This window comes from Carassius carassius, chromosome 12 (assembly GCF_963082965.1).
Source record: "Carassius carassius chromosome 12, fCarCar2.1, whole genome shotgun sequence".
Taxonomy (NCBI): domain Eukaryota; kingdom Metazoa; phylum Chordata; class Actinopteri; order Cypriniformes; family Cyprinidae; genus Carassius; species Carassius carassius.
In genome coordinates this window covers 8,178,840-8,203,723 of record NC_081766.1, presented here as the reverse complement: position 1 = coordinate 8,203,723, position 24,884 = coordinate 8,178,840, and the positions used below count along the sequence as shown (strand labels likewise).

The following is a 24,884-nucleotide window of genomic DNA, read 5'->3' as shown; positions in this document are numbered from 1 at the left end:
AAAATACCCAGAGCAGATGAACTGGTTGCGATGAATAAATGAATCTTTCTTTTAGAAAGAGCTGAAGTCAATCTGCTAGACTCACATAAGGCCAGAAACATACTCTAGAGGAGTAGGTAAAGGCAAATGCTTCTAGCTTCATTTTAGAGATTGTTCTGAAAATGATGCAATTGATAACGCAACTCAGATGTGTCGTATTACCACAAGGGGCGCCATAGCAGGCTTTAGCATAAACTGAATATGCTTTCTCTTTCAGGTCAACTACCGTCGTGTGACTGAGCAATCTAGCTGAGTAAGTAAAAGTTAAACCATCTATAGCTAGTTACTTGAATAAGAACACTTTAATGGCACAGACATTTGAAAGTGACCATGTCGCCCCCTTGAGTACTGGGGTTTGTTAGCGTCACTGTAGAGCATGTTTCTGGCCTAATATTTGACAGTTGGACGGAGTGGACAATTTTAAAGCACACCAATATTCTATTCTGATTGGCTGGATGCCATTGTTAAATTAAGATTGAGAAACACATGGTCACCAAAATATCCTGCAATGAGACCAACAATTACTACAACCCTGAGGGTTTCAATTAAGAGAATATCAGCTGTAGGGAATGGCAGCATCACACTGAGATATTAATAAAGGGCTGCCTTCATAAAGATCATTCATGAATTATGCAGAACCGTCATGAGAAGATTTGTTCCTGAATAACTTAACACTTTAGGTTACATATGCGTAAATGAAGAGTAGTCTGTCATTATAGCTACTGAGAAAACAAATTCCCATTGCAGAGCAGTAAGTAAAGTAAAGTCAAAACATCCCTCTTAACACTTTAAGAGTCAGAGTCAAGGTAATTCTTCCTAATACCTTATTCACATAATGTTTACTCTGAAGTTGTTGTGTAGACGTCAACTTAAAGGGACAGTTCACCCAAAATTACTATTCTGTCATTTACTCACTCTCAATGTTTTCAAATCAGTACGACTTTCTTTTTTCAGTGGAACCTAAAATGAAGAGGCTTTGCAGGATGTTCACGCTGCTTTTTTATATACTGTACAATGAAAAAGTCACCATCCATTTGACTTAACTGAACTGTAATACACTTGAAGACTTTAAACATGGTGAATTTAAATATATTTTTGGTGCTCCACAGCTCCAGTTCCTATTCACCTTCAATGTTTGGAAAAGAGCAGATTAAGCATTCTGCAAAACATCTCATTTTATGGTCACATGGATTGGGAGTGAGTAAATAATGACAGAACTGTGCACTTCTCAGTGCAAACTATTCCTTGAACAACAAAAAACCCAAAACTTAGGGGAAACATGTGACATCATTCTTGTCCCCTTAATGGCAATAGCTTCAGTCCCTGAGGACCATGGCAAGATATCGATTGTGAAATACTCACTCGCACACATTCGCACAGAAAAAAATAACACCCAAACATGATTGCGTACTTAAAACAGTCATCCTCAATAGAATGCTTAGAATCTCAAACACACACAATAATCCTCCATCCACCCGCATACTTAAAAATGAGTAGTCTCAGGGAATTGGGAATGGTGATGACATTTATAAAGGCTGCATTTGCTGCTTCTTCATTCTGCTCTTGCAATTCACGAGCACTCTCTTTCACACACACACTTTCACACAAGCTCTACAATGCTTCTGTTATTGACTGACACACAGGCGTCATTACAGAGTCAGTCGTATTTAGATTGCTTGACTTTGCTTAGAAACACAGAGCCCATCCTTACTAAGTGTAAAATAAGACACAGTTTCCTCTTTGGATCTCCACCAGGTTCCCGCTTCGGCTACTAAGAAATGGCCTTGATTGAGTGCTAATGACAACTTAGAATTGGTCTCGGTCTATAACATCACGCAAGACATCTGTCGGATCAGACAAACGAAACAACTCTCACATTCGGTAAGGTTATATTAGTACACTTAGCACACAGAATTTTCTCGTACAGTATGCTGAAAGCTTAAATAATGGCTATGGTCCACACGTCGTCTGTCCCTCCATTGAAATTCGCAACCGATGTGCAAATACAAAAAAGGACAATAGAACAGACCTTTTCAAGTCATCAACGATTATGAAAAACTAATAAATTGCATCTAATAAGTGTTAGGCAGCTCTGTTGGTCTCAGTGCTGTGAGTTTTACCTCTTTGAGGGACGAACAATCCCTTTCAAAAATAATTAAAAGAAATAAGACCATAATAAATGAAAAAAATAGAGACAGACCGTTATTATGGCTGAAATGGCAAAAGACATTTAAGCAAATACCCTTATGCAATTTCAATTGGTTCATTCTTTTAAAATCTGCAGTGAGTATAATTCCGATAATTTTTACGTATGTTTTTTCCTTCCGTGGGCGAATGCGCCTGTAGAAGTCTTTGCCTCTTAGTTTTAAGTTCAGGCTCAGTGCTTTAAGTTAGTCATTTCTGTCCTAACACGCAAAGTCTTCGCATTAGTGGCGAAGAGCATGACTTGTTTAGAGTCCTTCCTCTCCAAGACGACCGGAGGATATCCTGGAGCACAACAGAAGGGGGGAGGGCCGTATTTAATTGTGGCGCTAAAGTTCTATCTCTTTCTTGTTCGCCATGTTCCTCTCCTGCTTGATTTGACCTGGGCCTAGCAGCCCTTTTCTCCTCCTCAACTGGTATTTACCGTCCCCCTCCCCCCAGCACTGCTACCAACGGTCGATGATGTGATTCATGTAGTCCTCTGTGGGCAGTCGGGACGCCTCGGACTCCGGTGCATCATCCCTGGAAGCAGAATCAGAGCTGGATGCACGGCGAAATGGGAAAAGGGCGAGCTGGTTCTTAAGGCGCTGCTCTCTTCGCTCGAGTTGTCGCTTGTACATGTAGCGCTGCTGAAAAAGATCCCTGGCGTAGTCGTACAACTGCATGTCCAGGTCGTTGAGCTCCTCGATCCGCTGCACTGTGTCGTTATCCAGGTCCACTCCCGCGGCCCGTGTGCTATTGTACTGCATGAAGGGCCGGATGAACTTGAGGCGGAAGGTCCGTTCGAACAAGTACTGCGTTTTGCGCTGGAACTCGGTCAGGCCGAAGAAGGCCATGTCTCGTAGGTTCTTCTTGGCCGACTCGAGTAGTACCTGCGCACGCTTTTTCTCCGTGATGAAGGACATGTTGTAGCAGCCCACCAGGCTGAGGTCGGCCAGCATGCGCACCTGTCGGTTATTTGCCAGGTTGTACGGACAGTCCATGAACTGTTGTAAAGTGCAGCCTGACCAGTCGGTGCCCTCGTAGCAGGGGGGCAGCTCCTCCGGTGTGGGCGTTCGCCCATCGCACATGTGCAGGGAGGTTTTCCATGTGGCCCCGCGCTGGACGTGTCTCCACTCGCTTAGGTACCGAGACACAGGGTCCCGTAAAACGGTAATGTAGTAGAACTTCCTGTTGGATGACAAGAAAACAGAAATTATTAAGGTAAGGATTTTTTTCATCCGAATGCCTGAATTAAGACAAAGCATATATAGCTCCTTGGCAGTTTGTCCATTATGGGTCATATTTGGTATTTATCATCTAGAGAAACTCGTGACAAAAGATCAACAAAGGAATTTATCAAATGGTTCTTTGGGTGTGGTTCACAGTCACTTACTGACCTATATCTTTTGAAAGGAAATACCAAGCTTCAAACACAACATCATACACATGACATTCTCAAGATACATGGCAAAATTTGCCCACATGGGGCGCTTTAACTATAAAACCCTCATGATTGCCTTGCAAACCTTTAAAAATTGATATTTGACATGCATTTTCATTCATAGAAATGCTAACATATCCTAACATTATCAATCATACAAATGAACAATAATGTTCGCCAAGTGTCAATCAAAATTCAGCAGACAGCAAATTCATTGCTTAAAGTCAACATGAAATCAGTTTTTTAACTGAATTTTGCAGTGTTTATTATAAAAGATCTGTTTTCTTAAATCCATGTGTATTTTTTTTTTACATTTTGTAAATTTTTTACATTTGCCCATTCCTGCTTTATATATTTTTCTCGTTCAAAAAGCGATTTCCTTTAGATAAATGTCACAATAGAGAAGAAAATATGATCACAATTTACATTTTATGACAAATTAAAAGCCGTGGGGGAAAAAAAATTATGCTGATGGTCCAATTTTGTGAGAATTGGCTACAAGGTGGCAAAATGCTAAATGCATTTATGTTTTTGCTTTAAAAAATCTGTCAGAAACCTTATGGAACAGGGAGAGAGAAAACTTTTCAAATGCATCAATAAATTTGCAATAATAACTGTAAAAACTACAAAGTCCATATCAATTACTGCCAAACTTGCTGTAAGCAATTATTTACTTATATTCGTTAGATATCCACTTTTCAAATTATCATTTAGACAGCCCTCCAACTAGTCGACTAGTTTTGCAAATTCCCACAAGGAAAATAACTTCTAACAGCTAGGACAGTCTTTTACATTTTCTGCAAATAAATGTATTTATGGGTTTTTATTGACTTGTTTTTTATTAAAACACATGAAGTGTGTAATTGTTTTTTTCTCATAAACTGTATTTACATTATTCATATCATAAATATCTGTATCGCAGTAAAGGACCAACGGCTGCCATATGCTAATCTTTACTGGTAGGTAAGAATTATAATATCCTTGCCTCCAGCTTAAAAATAATTAAAGAGCAAATGAACACAACCAGTCATAAAGGGGAAGTGAACTGTAGAGCTCTTGATTTTGATATGCTTCAGTGAGACTTCATTATGCAGGTGAAAAGAGCACAACACGTCCCACAACACCTTTCTTCCATTCTGAACCTGCACTTCAACACCAAATTAGTGAATTCTTGGATGCGTCCCTCTTGTGCACTTGAGAGTACATGGCGCAGAATGAATCAGACATTAGTGTAGTGAATGACGGAGACTTATTTATTTTAACAGCTCTGCTGGAGATGCATGAATTTATTCATCTGTGAAAGACAGGACTGGAGATGGCAACCACTCAACCACAAGCTCGCACACTACATACAGCACTGACCCTGAGGGTTAATGAACAGAACATTCTGTAGTAAATTAATACATTTTAAATAATAATAATTATATATATATATATATCTATATATCTATATATATATCTATATATATATATATATATATATATATATATATATATATATATATATATATATATATATATATATATACAGTACAGACCAAAAGTTTGGACAGACCTTCTCATTCAAAGAGTTTTCTTTATTTTCCAGACTATGAAAATTGTAGAGTCACACTGAAGGCATCAAGGGCTATTTGACCAAGAAGGAGAGTGATGGGGTGCTGCGCCAGATGACCTGGCCTCCACAGTCACCGGACCTGAACCCGATCGAGATGGTTTAGGGGTGAACTGGACCGCAGACAGAAGGCAAAAGGCCCAACAAGTGCTAAGCATCTCTCGGGGAACTCCTTCAAGACTGTTGGAAGATCATTTCAGGTGACTACCTCTTGAAGCTCATCAAGAGAATGCCAAGAGTGTGCAAAGCAGTAATCAAAGCAAAAGGTGGCTACTTTAAAGAACCTAGAATATGACATATTTTCAGTTGTTTCACACTTTTTTGTTATGTATATAATTCCATATATAATTCCACATGTGTTAATTCATAGTTTTGATGCCTTCAGTGTGAATCTACAATTTTCATAGTCATGAAAATAAAGAAAACTCTTTGAATGAGAAGGTGTGTCCAAACTTTTGGTCTGTACTGTATATATATAAGTGTGTGTGTATATATATGTGTGTGTGTGTGTGTGTGTTTGTAATTGTTTTGCTAGACATCAAAATAACATTTTATAATAGCAATATATTATTATTAATATGACAAAAATGTTGATAAGTAATTTATTTGCTTAAGTGTGTGTGTGTGTGTGTGTGTGTGTTTGTGTGCATCTTTATATCTTTAAATTAAATATTTGAAAATATCTAGAGTAAAAATATGAAAACAAAATAGTTTTCAAATTTCAAAATTATCAAATATTTGTTTGATAATTAAAACTATAAGCCTCTCTCTCTCTCTATCTCTCTCTCTATCTGTGTGTGTGTGAGTGTAATATATATATATATATATATATATATAAATATATATATATATACACTGAACAAAATAATAAATGCAACATGTTTTTGCCCCATTTTTCATAAGCTGAACTCAAAGATCTAAGACTTTTTCTATGTACACAAAAGGCCTATTTCTCTCAAATAGTGTTCCCAAATCTGTCTAAATATTTGTTAGTGAGCACTTCTTTGCTGAGATAATCCATCCACCTCACAGGTGTGGCATATCAAGATGCTGATTAGACAGCATGATTATTGCACAGCTGTGCCTTAGGCTGGCCATAATATAAGGCCACTCTAAAATGTGCGGTTTTATCACACAGCAAAACATCAATTATAATTTTGTTCAGTGTCTATATATATATATATATATATATATATATATATATATATATATATATATATATATATATATATATATATATAAATTAATATTATATTTAATTATAATGGTTGTCATATTAAGTATCTGCCATAACATCACCTTTAAGTATAAGACAAAATTACACAATAGGGCTTCCCTAGTTATCTTCAGGTCAAATTATAAAGACCAAGCGTCAGTAAATTAAAAAATACAAAGCAGCAATAAAAAAAGAAATTGAAAGTATTACTCTATATGCTAACATTTAGAAAGGCCAGCAGGTATAAGAGCACTTATGTGTGTTTCTCTGTACTACACACATGAATAGACATACACACACAGTCACTATCAAAATTGAACACACATGAAGGATGTCGGTAGCCAACAGCATGAAGCAGTTTAATGCTTTCAGAAAGAGCCAACAGGGACAGAATATGCTTAAAACACACACACACACACACACACACACACACACACACACACACACACACACACACAGCACAGCACAGCACAGCACAGCACAGCACAGAACTCTGACTGATGGCTCACGTCAAATCAAATAATCTGAGATGTTCTGATATACAGCAGCATTCAGCATAATTCTAGCAGAGACCCAGAAAAAGCGGGAACACCAGCATTTAACTAGAATTTAGATCCCAGGATGTGCCTGTATAGAAAAATACATAATCTAGTGAATTTTCCTGATCTGAGAGCAAAGCAGTTGCTCTTTCCTCCTCATTCTTTGTTCTGTTTAATGTATTCCTTCCTGTTGGTTTACATGCTCAGCGCCACCCTATCCGATGACCTTTTTCCTCTGTTTTCAATCATGGTGTGTCTGAAGTCACACTCCTCTGGGGCACTGCTGAGTCGTGAGCAGCTTACTGAAATGCAGCTCAAGTCACAGCCACTTGGTGGTGATATGTACACAGAATTCTCAGGGATCTTTCCGTAAATAAGATGTACTTGCATTTACTACCATTAAACACAAATATAAAGGCTCAGTATCGGTCACATTTAACTACACACCATTCAAGCAGAATTTCTTTAAGGTAAACTAAACAGCTAGACTGTTGTAGGAACTACATGTGATAAATAGTAGAGAGACAGGTAATATATGCAATATATATAAATGTAATATACATATATTTTGAAACTAAACAGCTAGACTGTTGTAGTGAGAAACTGAGTAGTAAGTAAAGTAGAGCCAGAATAGAAGGGAAAGGGTAATAATAACAGGTCGGGGTCATTGTCCTACTAGTGCAACAGGAAGAAATGAGAGAAAATTGCTGGCGCAAGCATATTGCTACAAAACTAAACAAGACTTTGCCTGTATTAAGGTCCTTTCTGCATATCCATGAACAAACAGCACGAGCGGATGGCAAAGTCAGGGTCACACCATAAACACACATACTGCAGGAAAGCTAAGGACCTACAATACAATATATACTCTTTGTGTATTTTTATATTACATTTATAATATTTAGGGACTGGCTACAAATTGCACATCATCACTGTCAACACAACTGAAGAGACAAAAATAGTGGGAGGTGAATTCAATAAACATGACAGATTTAATGCAGCTATAAGAAGAACATAGGAGCGCTAGTAATAAGTAATTATTTAAATCATAAAATCATTTTCCTAAACAATCGCTATGGTACTGTGTAAGATTACGTGTATTTTTGTGTGCAAAAGGGTAGAGGGTGGATGCGGGCGCTACCCATTAATATCAGCACCAGTTTTCTGCTGTATCGTAAATCTGACTGTAAGGGAATCTGGGGAAATCTGGGTCTCTCTGCAAAGCGTCATTTGAAATTTATGAGCAATTTCCTCAGTCACAAAAACAAACACCTGGAGGGAAGTAGTGCGGCAGAGTCACAACTCACCACAAAACACCCTCGCTCTATACATCACTCAACCACTTACTGCTTCACTTCATCATTACAGTGCCCAAATCATGTTAAAGACAATTACCAGAACAGGTACAGTTCAGTAAAAAGGGAATCAAATGCCATATAAAGCTAAAAAATGTGGCTGCTAGATGGTTCTTTAATGGCTCAAATCAAAAAAGACATATTCCAAGTCCCTAAATATGGTTTGGATCCCTTCTTCTGTGTAAATCGATGGGATTATTACATTCATTTTATTGTCCATCACGGTGCAAAAAAATAAATAAAATAAAAATAAATAAATATATATATATATATATATATATATATATATATATATATATATATATATATATATATATATATATATATATATATATATATATATGTGTATATATATATATATACACATATACATATATATATGTGTATATATATATATATATATGTGTGTATATATATATATACATATATATATGTGTATATATATATATATATATATGTATATATATATATATATATGTGTATATATATATATATATGTATATGTATATATATATGTATATGTATATGTATATGTATATGTATATATATATATATATATATATATATATATATATATATATATATATATATAAGGAACAGACCAAAAGTTTGGGCACACCTTCTCATTTAAAGAGTTTTAAATATATATATATATATATATATATATATATATATATATATATATATATATATATATATATATATATATATATAGTGAAATATTATTCATATTTAAAATAACTGATTTATAACTGATTTATAGTTTCATATACTTTAAAATGCCATTCATTCCTTTGATTCCTATTCCAGTCTTCAGTGACACATGATCCTTCAGAAACCATTCTAATATGCTGATTTGGTATTAAAGAAACATTTCTTCTTATTATCAATCTTGAAAACAGTTCTGCTGCTTAATATTTTGCTGGAAAATGGGATGCTTTATTCAGGATAGGAAGTTCAAACATGTTTATCTGAAATATAAATCTTTTCTAAAATTCTATGTTATAATAGTCTTTTTCTGTCACTTTTGATCAGTGTAATCCATCCTTGCTGAATTAAAATACAGATTTCTTTCAATAATAATAATAAAAATGTATTGCCTCCAAACTTATTTCACAGAAATCCCAACTACTGTATCTCTCAGGACTTTTTGAGTTTTCCAAGTTCACACACACACACACACACCAAAATGAGTGATGTCTTTAATCAGACCTCCACACATGCTTTCCAGGACCAAAGCCATAAAGGGCGGAAAAATGTAAGGGATTTTGGGAATGTTATTAAAACAAGAGAACATTCATCCGTACATCTTTTTTTTTTTGCCAGCTGCTCTCGTTCTGTCTCTGTAGGTATAACAATGTCGCTCACCTCAGGCTTGTCTGGATATGTAATAACAGCATGTCTGAAAACGTTTCTCTCTCTTTCTCTCTCTCTCTTTTTGGCAGTCCCAGCTCAAGCCCTGAGCTAATTAGGATGTGCTGATTGATTAGGCCGCAATAATTAGCTTTTGTGATGTAAATGAAGCTCCCATTGGTCTGAAATTGATTAGCCACTTTCTGTCCCTGGGGACGAGGCAGCAGAGAGTTCCGGATCGAGAGCCACCGCTTGCATCCATCTCTCACACTCAAGCTCAGACTCTCAATGTTTGTACTCAAATACGATAATGGACTTCAGTGAAGTGCTGCAAAAAGAAAACTATCGATGTCTAAACAACTAGACATTTCTCTCCACTCTGAAATGATACAGTGGTACAGCCTGGGAAATATAGTGTACAGATTGAGAATGTACATAATATAATAATATATAATATTTGCATAAATGCATAAATGTCAAGAACCTATGAGAGAGCGAGAGACTGTCTGTGGTTTTCCTATCTAGGAAATCCTGTTTTTGAGTTCTCCTGAGGAAGAGGCAGGATCTGCTTCCACTCAACCGACCTCTGACCCCAAACTGAGAGAGTGTCTGTGACTTTTATTCTTCATGTCTCCTTGGAATAAATATATGGGTAGAATTGATATAGGAAGAATGCCCTTGGCTGTTTATCCAATTAGAGATGAGGAAAGTAGTGTTGTAAATGTTGTCCCAAACTTGTTATTCCTGCAAAGATACAGTGTTTAAAATCTAAGGCAGATGTGCATGTATCCTTCTTGGATAAAACCATATTCTGAATATGCAAATGTTTCCCTTCTAATGAGTAACAAGGCTTCTTTTTATGGTTATTGAACCCCGCCCCCACTGTAAAATATAGAACCTGATTGGTCCAAAATTTCACTTCTACAAACTACATTCAGTGCTTGTTGAAATGGTGTGGAAAACCTGTTTCTTATTAAATACTGAAAAAAAGTAGATCAAATATAATAAAAACATTTATATTTTACCTAATATTTGTATCCGCTATGAATTGTTGTGCTTATTAGAGTAGCACATTGTTAGCTTAGTAACCTCATACCAGTAAACTCATCATATAGAGCTCAACATTAAAAAATCTTATCTCACAATTCAGACTTTTTATGCATTTCTGAGTTTATATCTCACGATTATTACCTTTTTTTTTCTTTGTCGCAATTCTTAAAAAAAAAGTCAGAATGGTAGGGGGAATTATTTTTTTTTATTATTTTCCATTCCATGGTGGGGTAAACCAAAAACAGATATAGACCTTGAATTGTGGTGTAAAAGGGGAAAATTCCTCACTTTAAGCCACAAAAAAAACCAACAACAATGGAGTGTGTCTTGAGGTTCACTGGGAATTCACTCACCATTGGCAGGTGTGGCAAAATATATACTGTGGACCCTGGAAACACTGCAACTCTACATCTGTTTCTTAAGCATCTGTTCTTGATAAGTGTTGGCTGGTGGAGGGTGTTTAAGTCAGTGCTGCAATTTGTTGGAAACGGGCTGGGTGTATTAATATTACTACCCCAGTAACTGATGATGCAGGGGTTCTATTGGCCGAACACAACGAAGTCAATCATAACTCACAGCTGTGCCGCAAACTCCTCAACCTCTGGCTCAGAGGAATGAAATCAGAGAGTGACACGTTAAGACAGATTAACTGTAGGATACACACCCATGACATGCACACAAACACAAAGAATTCTGGGAAAACTTCTGTATCTAGGGCGTCACACCAGTGGAATGTTTTGAATGGAAGCAACTGTGAGTTCAGCTCAATGTAAACGTCCCGCTGACTCCCAAATATCCCCCAGTTGTTAAGAAGTCTTTCCGAACTGCTGTCGCCACAGGGATAAGGCATCACAATCTTCAAATATACGCACACTACAGAGAGTTTGAAGTCATGACAAAAAATATAAGGAAAAATAAACCATGATTCAATTGTCTTACACACAACTAAACACAGCAGGAAACTCGTTATGGTTTAAATAGCAATGTGAAAGCTGTTGGAATTCTGGCTCGCAGGACTTTACTTTGTTTTTCCTCAAAATGATCAACAGTATTTTAAAAAATTGGTTCATCATTTGCCGAAATAATAACAACATTTTATTATTATTATTTTTTTTACTAAAACAAACCGAACCAAAACAAAAAATCTTCATAATATCAAAAATACACTACTGTTCAAACATTTGGTGTCAGTAAGATTAGTATTATTTTTATAATTATATATATTTTTAACAAATTAATACTTTTATTCAGCAAGGGCACATTAAATTGATCAAAAGTGACAGTTAAGACATTTATAATGTTTTACAAAACATCTATTTCAAACAAAAAAAATTATATTAAGCAATTATATTAAAATATTGAGCTTTCAACATTGATAATAACAAAAGCACTAAATTAGAATGATTTCCGAAGCATAATTGGACACTGAAAACTGGAGTAATGGGCATTAATAAATTACACTTTAAAATGTATAAAGAAATAGAAAACTATTAGGCTAAACAATTTTAAATTCTAATACTATTTCACAGTTATTACGGTTTTTACTGTGATTTTGATCAAATAAATGCATTCTTCTCGAGCATAAGAGACTTCCTTCAAGATACAACAACAACAACAAAAATAAATGAATGAACCCAAACTTTTGAAATGTAGTGTGAATGTATATATTATATATAATAGAGTAAAAACACTAATACACAGTGTATTATATGACAAATAAATAACAATTTCAATGATAATTTTCAATTTCACAATCATTTGTTAATGACTAGACTACTACAGACACATAGGCCAAACAATATTACAAAATTATTAAACGACAGACTAAATAGGAAAACTGACAATTGTATAAATGCATGAGCAACAACATTCATGTGTTTGTTTGTCCTCCCAAAACTATTTAATATAGTCTAAGTTTTTGGATTGTGATGCATCAGTTGAGATGAAGAACAACAGTTTTTAATCCACCTGTCAAACCTGCACTCTGAATCTGGTAATTAAAGTCTCAAGGTGGTTTAACAGCTCAGTTAACACCATAACATGCACTGAGCTCATGAAGAACTTTAATTGTGTAGCTGCATTAATCCTGAATGGTGGCCCACAGGTGAGCGTGTGTGTACGTGAGAGAGAGAGAGAGAGAGACGGAGGCTGTTGTTTTGTGGCCTGTAAGACTCAGCAGTCCTTCTCCTGCTGGGTTCTTATTAGAGACAAGGTACATGAGATTCTGCTGCTTCACGCTGATATGAACTGCAGGTACTCTTGATAATTGGCGGCGCTAGTTGAGGACATGCCACACTCTTATGCGATATGGGAAAATACAGTTTTGCCTCTGCCACGGAGGAGAGTTATCATGCCATCCAAATCGGAGGAAAGGCACATAATAAGACAAAATAATGAACTTAGATGACATATCTTATATAACACATTTTTAGTCACAAATTATGCTCAAACACACACAAGAAACGCTCAAATCCTAGTGACCTGCTACAAAACCTAGACAACATTATTTGATATTATAGCTGTTCTAAACTAGTATGCAGTTAACAATCTTCTGTATCTGTCACGGACAAGGATGTCAAAACATCCCAGAATGCAATGTTTTGACAGAAATGTCAAATATAAATACAAGTATATTTCATTGCAGATATATTTGTGTGCTTTGCAGAGCATATGTTCCTGAGTGCAATTCTTGAAAAAAATCCTAAGAAGTTCTCAAATATATTTTTTAAGAACACATTATTTTTTTTCGTAAGGAGACACAGGCAGAATGAAAACACCTCAAAGGCCATCTTTTTGAGCTGCCTATTTTAAAGAGCCTATTTCAAGATGGAGTGGTCTGCTGCATTCACTTGCATTCTCTCTAGTAAATGCATATGTGTCTGTGTCTGTAATTGTGTGTCTAGCTATTACAGTGAAAGCTTCCTGTGTATAGATGCTCTCACATGTGCTGAATGCTGCAGAAAAGTTTTATGATATTCCCTTTATAAAAATTCCCTTATTTTAGAAGAGTTGTTACGGAATGTGAAAAAACAAACAACAACAACATGTCATGCATAATCATAACCGATCACTGGTGTGCTCTATATACAAAGTACTTGTGTAGATCACTCATTACACTAATTATATGTAGTAGGGATTTCCTGAGCCGATCTCAAGGATCAGTATTGGGGGTGATTTTTTTTTTTTACTGATCAGTATTGGCTATTCTAAGCCTGATCATTATTTTACGTCAACTGTCATGCTGGTGTTGTGTAGTGGGTGGCGATATGTACCTTCCATTAGGTTTGCCAACCGCCATTAAAAAAACAAGACACTTAAAAGTGCATGCGTTACATGCAAGAACCAGTGAGGTATGTTCTAGTGCCTCAGACATGTTCAAGCTTCCATGTTTAACATATTTGATTAGGAAAATAACACTCACTATTCTAATTCTATTCTTTAAAAAAATCTAACTACCTTTCTAATCTTTTTATATTCTATTTTCTTTTCATTAATTATGCAATTGTATGTGTGTGTCTGTATGTGTAAAGACCTCTAACACTAGCTTGCTCTATTCTTTTTTTATTCTATCTGTTTTCTTTATATTATATTATTTAAAATCCCATGCTAGGTGTACTGTGTTAACCTAACTGAGACTTGTTATAGCACTTATATATCATTGCTCTTTTTGTTGTTTTTGATTGCTTCCACTGTCCTCAAGTCGCTTTGGATAAAAGCATCTGCTAAATGAATAAATGTAAATGTAATGTAAATGAAAATACAGGTATCGGATCTGGACTTGGTATCAGCAGATACTCAATATTCAACGGAGATTGGATCGTGCACAAAAAAACCTGACTGGGACATCCCTAATATGTAGCTATTTTTGTAATGCTCAATATTTGAAGCAGACCAATACAATCATTAACAATCTTAGCCACCTGAAGTTTAAACGTGTTTTTTTTTTTTTACATTCTTTTCAACAATTCAGACTCTTGGTATTTGTCTTTAGAACAGTCTTCAGAAAAAAAAGAGAAGTCCTTTCTTAAGAAATATGTTTACGAATACAAAAAAAAGGTAGAAAATGACAAGTAAATAGCAGTTACATTTTTTTTTTATTATTGCTTTGTAAATCTGGGGCCTGGTGTTTTTGTAGCTTATAGCATAAGCAATAGCTCACCCAAAAATTGACAATTTGCAGAAAATGTACTCACTCTCAGGTTTCCCTTCAATATTATGCATAGAGGACTTGTATTTTAGCTGGAAGCAATGGTTTGAAGTTAAAAACTTCTTGATGTTTTTATTTATTACAAACACGCAGTTACTTGCTTCACATGACTTTAACTGATGGACTGGAGTCATGCTATGGATTATTGTGAGGTTTTTATCAGCTGTCTAAACTCTTATTCTGACGGCACCCATTCACTGCACAAGATCAGTTGGTAAGCAAATGAAGTATTGCTACAGTTCTCCAAATCTGTTCTAATTAAGAAATCATCTATATCTTGGATGGAATCCACTTTTAACAATTCTTCTTTTTTTGGGTGAACTATTCCTTTAAAAAAAGAATAAGCAGTCTCCCTCTAGGGACAGCAGAGGTCTTTGTGCAGCCTTGCTGGACCATGACCTGACCATGGCTATAAGCTTGGGCAGACAACTGACAATATCAATATCAAGAACATATACCCATGACACACTATGGCTTCATGGGAATTTGACCGACAGGTAACAGGACTCTACACACAATCTTTCACAGCACTGCTGCATGTTTCGGAGGACATATCAATGTGTGCCACCTTATTCCACAGACCTGACAGCTGTCACAAATACCCATCCCATAAAATTCTTCCTCCTAAAGATCTTCCTCCCAGCATTCATCTCAATCAGACAAGCGCTCGGCCCCTCGACTCGCTGACTGACAGTCACAAAGTTAAAAGCCCTTATACACTACAGACAAAAAGCCCATAGCATACAGCCGAGCTCCTCATCTCCCTGTTTACATCTTCTAAACACTCCTCACAGAGCCCATTGACTCTGCTTTAAACAGCGTGCATCTGATGGCTCTGAAAGGAGAAGGTTGACTCACTTCTAGAAATCTGTCTATTTTCACACTGAAAAGAAAAAAGCAGCCAAGTCTGGCCACAAAAGACCTTAATTTGGAAGGGAAGTTGAAAGCCAGTGGAGCTTGAGAGCATTCCATCAGACCCCACACTTGGCATGGGACCCGTTCTAGTTTGAGGGAGTGAATGAAGGCTGACACTCTGTGGCATCTCTTTGAGAGAGCTTAGATGACAGGCCGTTTGAGTGACAGGTCTCTTTTCAGAAATCACTCGCTACTAAGATCCAAACACAGAAAATGGGGATGTCTTATTGTAACAATGACAACTAATGAGGTTCCCACAGGTCTAACGACACACACACAAACGGTTACATTTTTAGGCCGTTATTTTGTCTCTATCAATACATTTTGGCTTTTGATGAAGCTTCGTTTCTACTTCAGATGAATATTCCCTCACCTGCACCTCCTCTGAGCTGAGAGTGAGTCATGAGGCCGGTTCTATCTCGAGCGGTGCAATCATTCTCCATCGCAGCAGAACTCTCATGATGTACTGATGTAAGTTAAACCTTCACAGAATGTGTATGCCGATGGTGCCGTGAACAAACAGCCAGACACGCACGCTCACAGCTGTTCAGTGCCTCATGGGCCATGCTTTCCACAGGCAGTCGGTGTTTGGCTGTAAATTAGTCATGCCACTAAAAAGCTGGTCTGTCATTTATAATGTGCTCAGACGTCTTCTGCTCACATCTCCTTTGAGTCACTCTGAACTCACAAACACAACTAGAGGTAAGACAGAAATGAGCGGTTGAGGAACAGCTGACTGAAATGTCACCTTCGATTTCGTGAAGACTTGTAATGCAGACGTTGAAGAACAAGTGCCCAAGTAAGGGGCGATTCTCACAAAAACGGTCAAGACATCATTTATTTCATCCCTGAATCAATATTTTTTTTTTAAATAAATACTTTTATTCAGCATGATGCATTAAATTAATAAAAAGTGACAGCAAAGACATTCATATCTTTACAAATGTCTGTTTTAGTTTAGTTTTTAATTGCTGTTAATTTGACTTTGCATTAATCTAAGAATGTTTGAAAAAAGTATCATGGTCTCAAAAAAAAAAAAAAGATAATTACATGATTACATTTAAAAAAATCAAGAAAATTCAGCTTTGCATCACAGGACTACATTACTTTTTAAAATATATTAATATAAAACACTGTCATATTACTCACCTTTTAATCACATTAAACAATATTTACTGACACTTTTACTGTTAATATATGCTATATTCTGTAGTTTGCACTCTCTATTACTAGCAAACACACACACAACTGCAAGCCTTTGAAGTGTCAACAGGAGAAAGGAACAGAGTACAACACTAAAGAAAAAAATCTACAGTGTCAGTGAGAGAGAGAGAGAGAGAGAGAGAGAGAGAGAGAGAGAGAGAGAGAATTTCAATTAGCTTTTCTAATGCTATCAGAGGGGCTGGGCTGGCAGCCGGAATGATTTATCAAAGTTATTGCTTCTCTTAATGAGAAAACATGTCACACGCCTGGCTTTGTAGAATGACAAGCTAAAACTAAACAGAGGGACGAAAGAAGACGCTTTTTTCTTGGAGGGTAAACACACACACACACAACCAGAGTCAGATGCACTATTGGCGTAATAACAAAGCTCTTCTTCTCAAAGCGGAGGTAAATATCAAACCTGTGCACTCCGCTCAGCAATTATTTCATAATAGCGAATCCATTATTAGAATATTAATTGCACTCTACATATCTTTTGCTTCTAATAATCTGTCAGTCGAGAAGGTGAACTCTGTCCCTGTGCTACGCGTGGTGCTTGGTACGCCAAGGCGATGGCATCCACTATCTAGTGGGCCAACCTCTGCTAGCAGACAGCCTTCCCTTTCTGCTGACCTCCAAGCAGACTGAAGCTGCCAGAGCTGCTGAAGCGCTGGGTGCACTCCACATACAGTACATGCGTAGTTCTCTTAAGGGAGTGGTGGGAAACTTGGGCATGTATCACCAACCAGAACAGCTCCCTGACACACAGCAGATGAATGGCTTTGTGGAGTATAACAGCTTTTCATACTACTGTACCACTCGGCCCTAAAACAAAAATCTAAAGAGTGGATGTACCTGTCACCTATTTAGTGGCTCATGTATGCAGAATCCAATAGCCAATTTCAATTGGCGTTTTCTCTTTAACTCAAGAGATTATTGGCCTCCCAAGTGAGACCCCATATGTTGTTAGAAATAACTCATAGTGACAGACAGATAGGGAACCCAGTGTACGGACACATGCTGTTATCATCTCAATGAACAATCCTAATAAAGATGAATGCAAACTGAAACACTGAGAGCCCTTGACAACTAGGATGCTCCACAAGGCTGCTGGGAGACCAATCTGAAGTCGTTTTTATCTGCGAGGCAATATTAGCCTTCTCTGTGGGCTCTTTATGGATACTTATCACCAGGGTGAATGAATACATAATTTCTGTCTGCAACGATTATTACGAGATCAAGAATGAATGCAATCCAAAAGCTGGCTGTAGTGAGTCATGAACTACAGACATATATACTGATTGACAAACAAAATGATCAATAACGAAAGTGGACCTTTGTATGAAATGAATAGAACCAGCAAGTCCAGACTGAATGTATGCAAAAAAGGAAAATCCCTCTTCTAACCAATCAGAATCATCCATCCCTCTCTCTCTCTCTCAAAACTCTTCTTATGTCAGTCTGATTAATGAACACTATAAATCAAACCAACTGTATGAACCCGTGTGAAATGAAACAAGGTCTCTACTCAGAATCTTTGCTGATGCCACTTCCTCCTCAGAGAACAAAAGGTTCTACAAAAGGAGTTCCTGAACATTCTCATATTTCCAGAATCGCACACATTTCAGCCATACCTGAGAGTAAATGTGCAGTGACACAGCAGGAGGGACGGAGCAATTTCCACCCGGGACCCTGCTGTCAGATCTGGTGTGTGTGCGTGTGTATTGAAAAAAAGTCAGCTTGTTGCAGTAGGATTCATGCAACACAATATATCCCACTGATCACAGAATAAAACGAAAAACTCTTTGAATCTGCAGTGGAAATTCATGTCATTCCACCATAGAGAGGACGGGGTGACTACAAAGGATTTAAAAAAGAAAAAAAAGGGTTGCAAGTTTTGAAATTGTAAAAGAACCATGTCACAGGTGCCAGAGGGAATTCTTTTAAAAGAAGATCTGGTGTCTGTCAGAGCCCGTGTAGGGGCCAGGAAGACGACGGGAACAAATACGTGAGCAGTGATAAATCAAAATCACAAAAGTAGATGCTTGTGCACTTCACAGGAGGGTTGGTTCCCGATGGCGTCCCGTCGACAGCGCAGTCACACTGACTGACATTTTGCCTTCTGCTGCTGTCCCTGAGAGTGCTTATCCCAGCTGTGACCCACATACTGTACTTAATCCCACCACTACAATACAGACACACTTAACCACAAGATCTGCTTTCACACACACAAAAGAGCTGACTTAAAAAAAAAGAGAGGAAGTGAAAGAAGGGGAAAAAAGAAGAGAGCAGGGTAAAAGTACTGAAGTCTGAAAGGAGCATTGACCGGATGGGAAGAAAAACACTGTTCAAATGGCAGTAATCAGGCTCAAAATGAAGTGTCTGACACAGAAGGGAGATGACTAAAAGTGATGTTGAAAAAATTATTTGTGCACAATGCCAACAAACTGTAATACACAAATTGCATGGTGCAATTCCCAATCTCACTGGTTGGGGGGCTCGGTTATAAAACATTTCTTCTTCATTTGATCATTTTAATGATTATCCCTGCCATGATCCAAAGCAAATGTACACTAGTGTTCAAAAGTTTATGGCTCAGTAAAAAATGTGATTTAATTTTTTTTGAAAGAAGTCTCTTAGGCTCGCTAAGGCTGCATTAAAAAAAAAAAATCAAAGCTACAGTACAAATCATAATACTGTTAAATATCACTATAATTTACCATCATAAATTCAACATACTTTGTTGAATAGAAAGTTAACAGAACAACATTTATTTGAAATATTTTTTTTTGTAACAATGCAAAAGCCTTCACTATCACAATACTGGCATTGTCTTCCTTCTCTAGATGTCCAGTGTTGACCTCCTAAAATGAAAAAGAGAATAAGAGAGAGCGAGAGAGAGAGAGAGAGAGAGAGAGAGAGAGTGAGAGAGAGAGAGAGAGAGAGAAAGAAAGAAAATTTACTCAGACAGAGTGAATGCCCCAGTGAGAGGGTCAGAACCCACTTTCTTTTACTTCCTCCCCTCACTGCTGTCTGCTCTCAAGGCAATTAAAAAAAACACTGAATGACCTCACCACAAAACACACAACACATTGCTACTGTATGAGGACAAGAATAGAGTAAACTAAAGCATAGTAATAGTATTATATTACACCACAGCAGGTTCATATATACAGTGATACTATATGACTATTACAGGAGGCGCGTTTCCATTACAGATTTGCGAAAAACTTAGGAAATATTTTATAAATGCAGATACAAAAATGTTGTGAAATGACAGCGTTTCCATTAACCAATGTTATGTGACTAAAATGTAACCTTTTGCCTCTCGTGATAAGTCATGGCAAAAAATTTTGGTGGGATTTTGGCTATATTTATTGTAAGGAGGCATATGCATGTATCTTTACAGTAGCAGTACAGAGAGCCGTTTCAGAAACGTGCGTTGTGTAGTTGGAATAAAAACAAGCATTGACTAGAGGCCGCAATCAGCTTCAGTGGCCATGTCAGAGCCACACTGCACCGCAAAAGTGTGTAGTGTAAATTGTCTAAGCATTAATGTTAGGGAAAGTCCCTTATACTGGAGAGTGTGTTTCTTGGAGGTTATTCTACATTGAAGAATGATCGTATGAATTTTTACATACATTATGCGAACTGAAAATGCAGTTTTGCAAATTATTCCTTTTTCGCGTTGCCTGGAAAACCACCTCATGTGAGCGTAAAAACTTTTTTTGCAATATATGGGCGTTTTTTTCTAAAATTAATGCATTTCCATTAGGCATATTTTCAGTTTGCAATTTAAATGTGCACAATTTGAAGAGTAACGCGCCTAGTGTTTCCCAACCTTTTTTTTTTTTTTTGCCAGGGCACAGTTTTGATAAGTAAAAACGACAAATGTACTTATTGTCGCTGTCGGGCAGTATGTCTTAAACCAATATCACTTTCAGGAAATGTTACTTTTTTTTTGTTTATTAAACCGCATCGAAGTTGGTATTGTGGTTTTATATATGATTAGACGCATGTATTGAAGTTATGACTAATGAATGAGAGTAATGTGTTTTGTCCATCTAGAACAGCCAGTGATGCAGTGAGTGTATTGCATTGCGTTTTCATCAACTTACAGGTTATAAAGTTCATTTTAGCTATATGAATGATTTTATTTATTTGTTTATTTTTTGTTGTTGAATGCATTTGGAAAAATTCTCATGATATAAAAGATGAAACGCAATGTACAGGATATATGAAATCATATATTATCTACGACATATATAAGCTAGACAGATGCTTTTCAAACACACAAAAATAATTAGCCTTTATGGACTTCTTGAGTAAAAAAATAAATATATATATATAAAAATGCTGTACTTATTCAAACATCAGTTCTTTATTTACCCTTGCATTGTGAACGAGCAGAGATCTGTCTCCAAACTGAGCACGGATGGAGGCAGGTGGAGTCCTGAAGTAACTACCATAGTTTCTACAGTAAACTGCGGCAACTCTCATTACTTGCAAAAGTAAAGTAAAATAAAATAATTCTGAAAGCTCACATTGCTTGAAGGAGAGCCCAGTAATATATGGCTCAAAAATAATTGTAGCAACAATGGTATTAGGACAAAAACCCTTCAACACTTTAAACTTTACACCCTCTGTCTCACCCTCCATTTCTCCCGCTCTGCGAGCTGAACTTTGGCTCTGAATCCCAGTACTGCTGCAGGGCAAAGTCCTGTCTACTCGAAGAACACTCTTGCCAATGTGCCATGCATTACGATCTGTGCATCTGAAGTTATGTCTGTCCATTTTTCTCAACATTTTATTACTTATCACATGGAACGAGACCGTCTCTTTTTTCGCAGCAGATTCTGTAGGTAACTGCATGCTTCTGTCAGCTCAAGGGATACCTTCTTCCTTGACTTTTCTGTCACTCATCTTGAAAACCTCTGCCGTGGTATAGTTTAGGCAAGGGAAGGCATGGCATCTTAATGAGCTGTATATTCCAACAGAAATCCCTATTGATGGAAAGCAATTGACAGACTGGAGCAAACACACACAGATTTGAGTTTACGCTCCTGAGACGATGTGAACCTGAGTAACTGATGTAATTAACTGAGGTCCTCCTCAGCTGCAGGTAGGCCGCACTCTCCAGACAATTATATAATTAGTCCTGAGGAACTCGTTACTGGAGCATATTTTAATATGAATGCTGGAGTAATTGTGTCCATAATTGCGATATAAACTGACTTGATATCATTTCTGAGGCTCAGGACACCCTAATGAAATTAATTCAAACCTAAATGTTTGAAAGAATCAAAATTGGCTTTAAACAAAAAATAAAAATAGTGAATTGGTTGATCAAAAAACCAACATGGGATACTGATTGGTCAACAGAGAAATAGATTTTAGGGATGCCCAATATTGCAGTACCGTATTTGTTTCAGTCAATATTAAAAAGAATAAAACTAAACTGAATAAACATGCAATGCAAATCACAAAACAAGCGGTACTATATTTGTTATAAGACAATATTATTTTATAAAATATATTAAAAATAAAACCAATTAAAATGTAAATGTTTAAAATATTCATATGGGACATCAAACAAAAATGGTGAATTGTTTGAGATATCTAACCATGCAATGCAAATGACATAAGGTGTACTATATTGATTTTTCAGACAATATATTTTTATAAAATATATTAAAAATAAAACCAATTAAAATGTAAATGTTTATAATTTTCAAACATGGCTACAATCACAAATGGGGAATTGTTTGAAATTATGCAATGCAAATCACAAAAAAAAAACAAGCAGTACTATATTGATAAACAAAATAAAATAATAAAATAAAAAGTTAAAAATCAATTAAAGTTTATCTTTAAAAATACTAATCATTTAAAATCAGTTAAATGTGAGGACTATTAAATATCAAAAACAAATTCATACTGTACATTATTAAGTTATAATTTTTATTAAGTCTTATTTTTATTTATTTATTTATTATTTTGTAGCAGTCATTTTTAGGTTATTGGCCAAAACAATGAAATAATTATCAGCTAACTGATATCAGTCTAAATTAGTAATATGGTGCATACCTACAGTAACTATAATGACATCAACCATCAATATATTGTGTATTTCCAAATGTGCGTGGTGGGAGAGAGACCGTAGCAGGAAAATGTACAGCTACAGTACATCTCGAGTGAGTCACCTCTTCTTCACTTGATGAAATAAACCCGAGCCCATGTGTGTGGGCAAAGGAAGGGGAACAGGACAAAGACATAAAAACACACACTTACACAGTCAAACACACTCAAAACATACAAAAAAAGAAAGCAGGAGACTGAATTATGTTTCATTTTCAGTGTTTGGGATTTGCAAGTAAAATAACCTCCCTGCCGAAACAGAGTGTCTGAATGCATTACACGGGGATAGGTTTATTCTTATGAATACACACAAACGTATAAAAGAGTGCTTGTGTGTTTGTGACAGGCTGTGTATGACTGACAGCAAGTTATTTATCTACTGTAGACCCATCTTGATGACAGGATACTGATCCATGACCTCCTGCATCCTCATGCACATGAATGTTGGTGTTGATCTGGAAAAGTAACCTAATTTACACGGCAAGATTTTATTGAAAAGGGGGAGCGAGATGTTTAAGAAATGCTCAAAGTTGAACTGTACAAAATACAACTCCTTAAGCATAATTATCCTCGCAATTTGTCACAATTCTGATCTGGAACATTTGTCATCATGCATAAATAAATAAAATATAATATATACAATCATATACAGGGCTCACAAAATGACTTGCCCGACATCCTGTGGCTACTGTATTTTCCAGACGGGGTACTGAATTGCATCATCACCCTGCATGACAGGATATCTTGCGCCCATCCCCACTCCTTGTTTATCAACAATGATAGATAAGAGAAGACAGAAGTGACAGAGGAAGAAGGAAGATATAACAAACATCAGGCTCAAACTTACATTACCCACATTAGCAGCACAGCTCATTTGAGACTATAATGACCTTGCCTTGCACTACTTTACCCCTCATACCTCTTCCAAATGCCTTTATTTTTCCCTTTTTTCCTCTGCCTCCCTCTTCATCGATGCGCTCATTCTGCCACTCTCCATATCTATTGTTGTCAATCACAGTTTCTCCTTTTTGCGCAATCCCAACCGCAGCCATCACAGATCCCTTGCTGCTCATCTCTGAGTGAGACCGGCTGCTCTAGAGGTGATGACTCTGCAGCCAAACTTGTTTAGCCTCCAGACATTTTCATAGCACTAAAATACAGCTGTCAGCAGCAGCCTGTGGGGAGCCATGCTGAAGAGATGAACATGCCTGATTAAGATTTTAATTAATCCCAAATTATTAAGTTTGCCTTTTAGACTGATGAGCTAAAACAGGGTTTTGCAACATCAAAAATGCATGCAATGACAACACACGCTCTCAAATTTTCACCCCATCCCTCGCAAATTTCTCGTCATTCGTCATTGCTCTACCAAGGCATGGACAGGTGGAGCGAGAGATGATATTCTATTGCTCTCTTTCTCTCTTTCAAGCCTGACACTCCAGATCTGGGATTTTTAAGCTTCTTATTCATTTGGTAGGAAAGATAAGCTAATCCACAGAAAAAAACAAATTTGCACAGGAGAAGAGGAGAAAGGCAATGAATTGAAAAGAGAAACCGGAGATCTGTAGCAATCTGGGCACCAGAGAAATCTGTGGTCACCATTTACTTTCATTGTATATATACAGTCGATAT

General features: G+C 36.7%; 1 protein-coding gene across 1 annotated transcript in view; it reads right to left on the bottom strand.

Moving 5' to 3' along the window:
* Positions 1 to 1,123: 1,123 nt before the first annotated feature.
* The window catches only part of LOC132154675 (heparan-sulfate 6-O-sulfotransferase 1-A), a 130,859-nt gene continuing 107,098 nt past the window's right edge, over positions 1,124 to 24,884 (bottom strand). Inside the window, exon 2 of the mRNA XM_059563322.1 lies at positions 1,124 to 3,411. Within this exon, the coding sequence (XP_059419305.1) occupies positions 2,688 to 3,411 (724 nt within the window). The 3' untranslated portion in view covers positions 1,124 to 2,687. The remainder of the gene's footprint in view (positions 3,412 to 24,884) is intronic.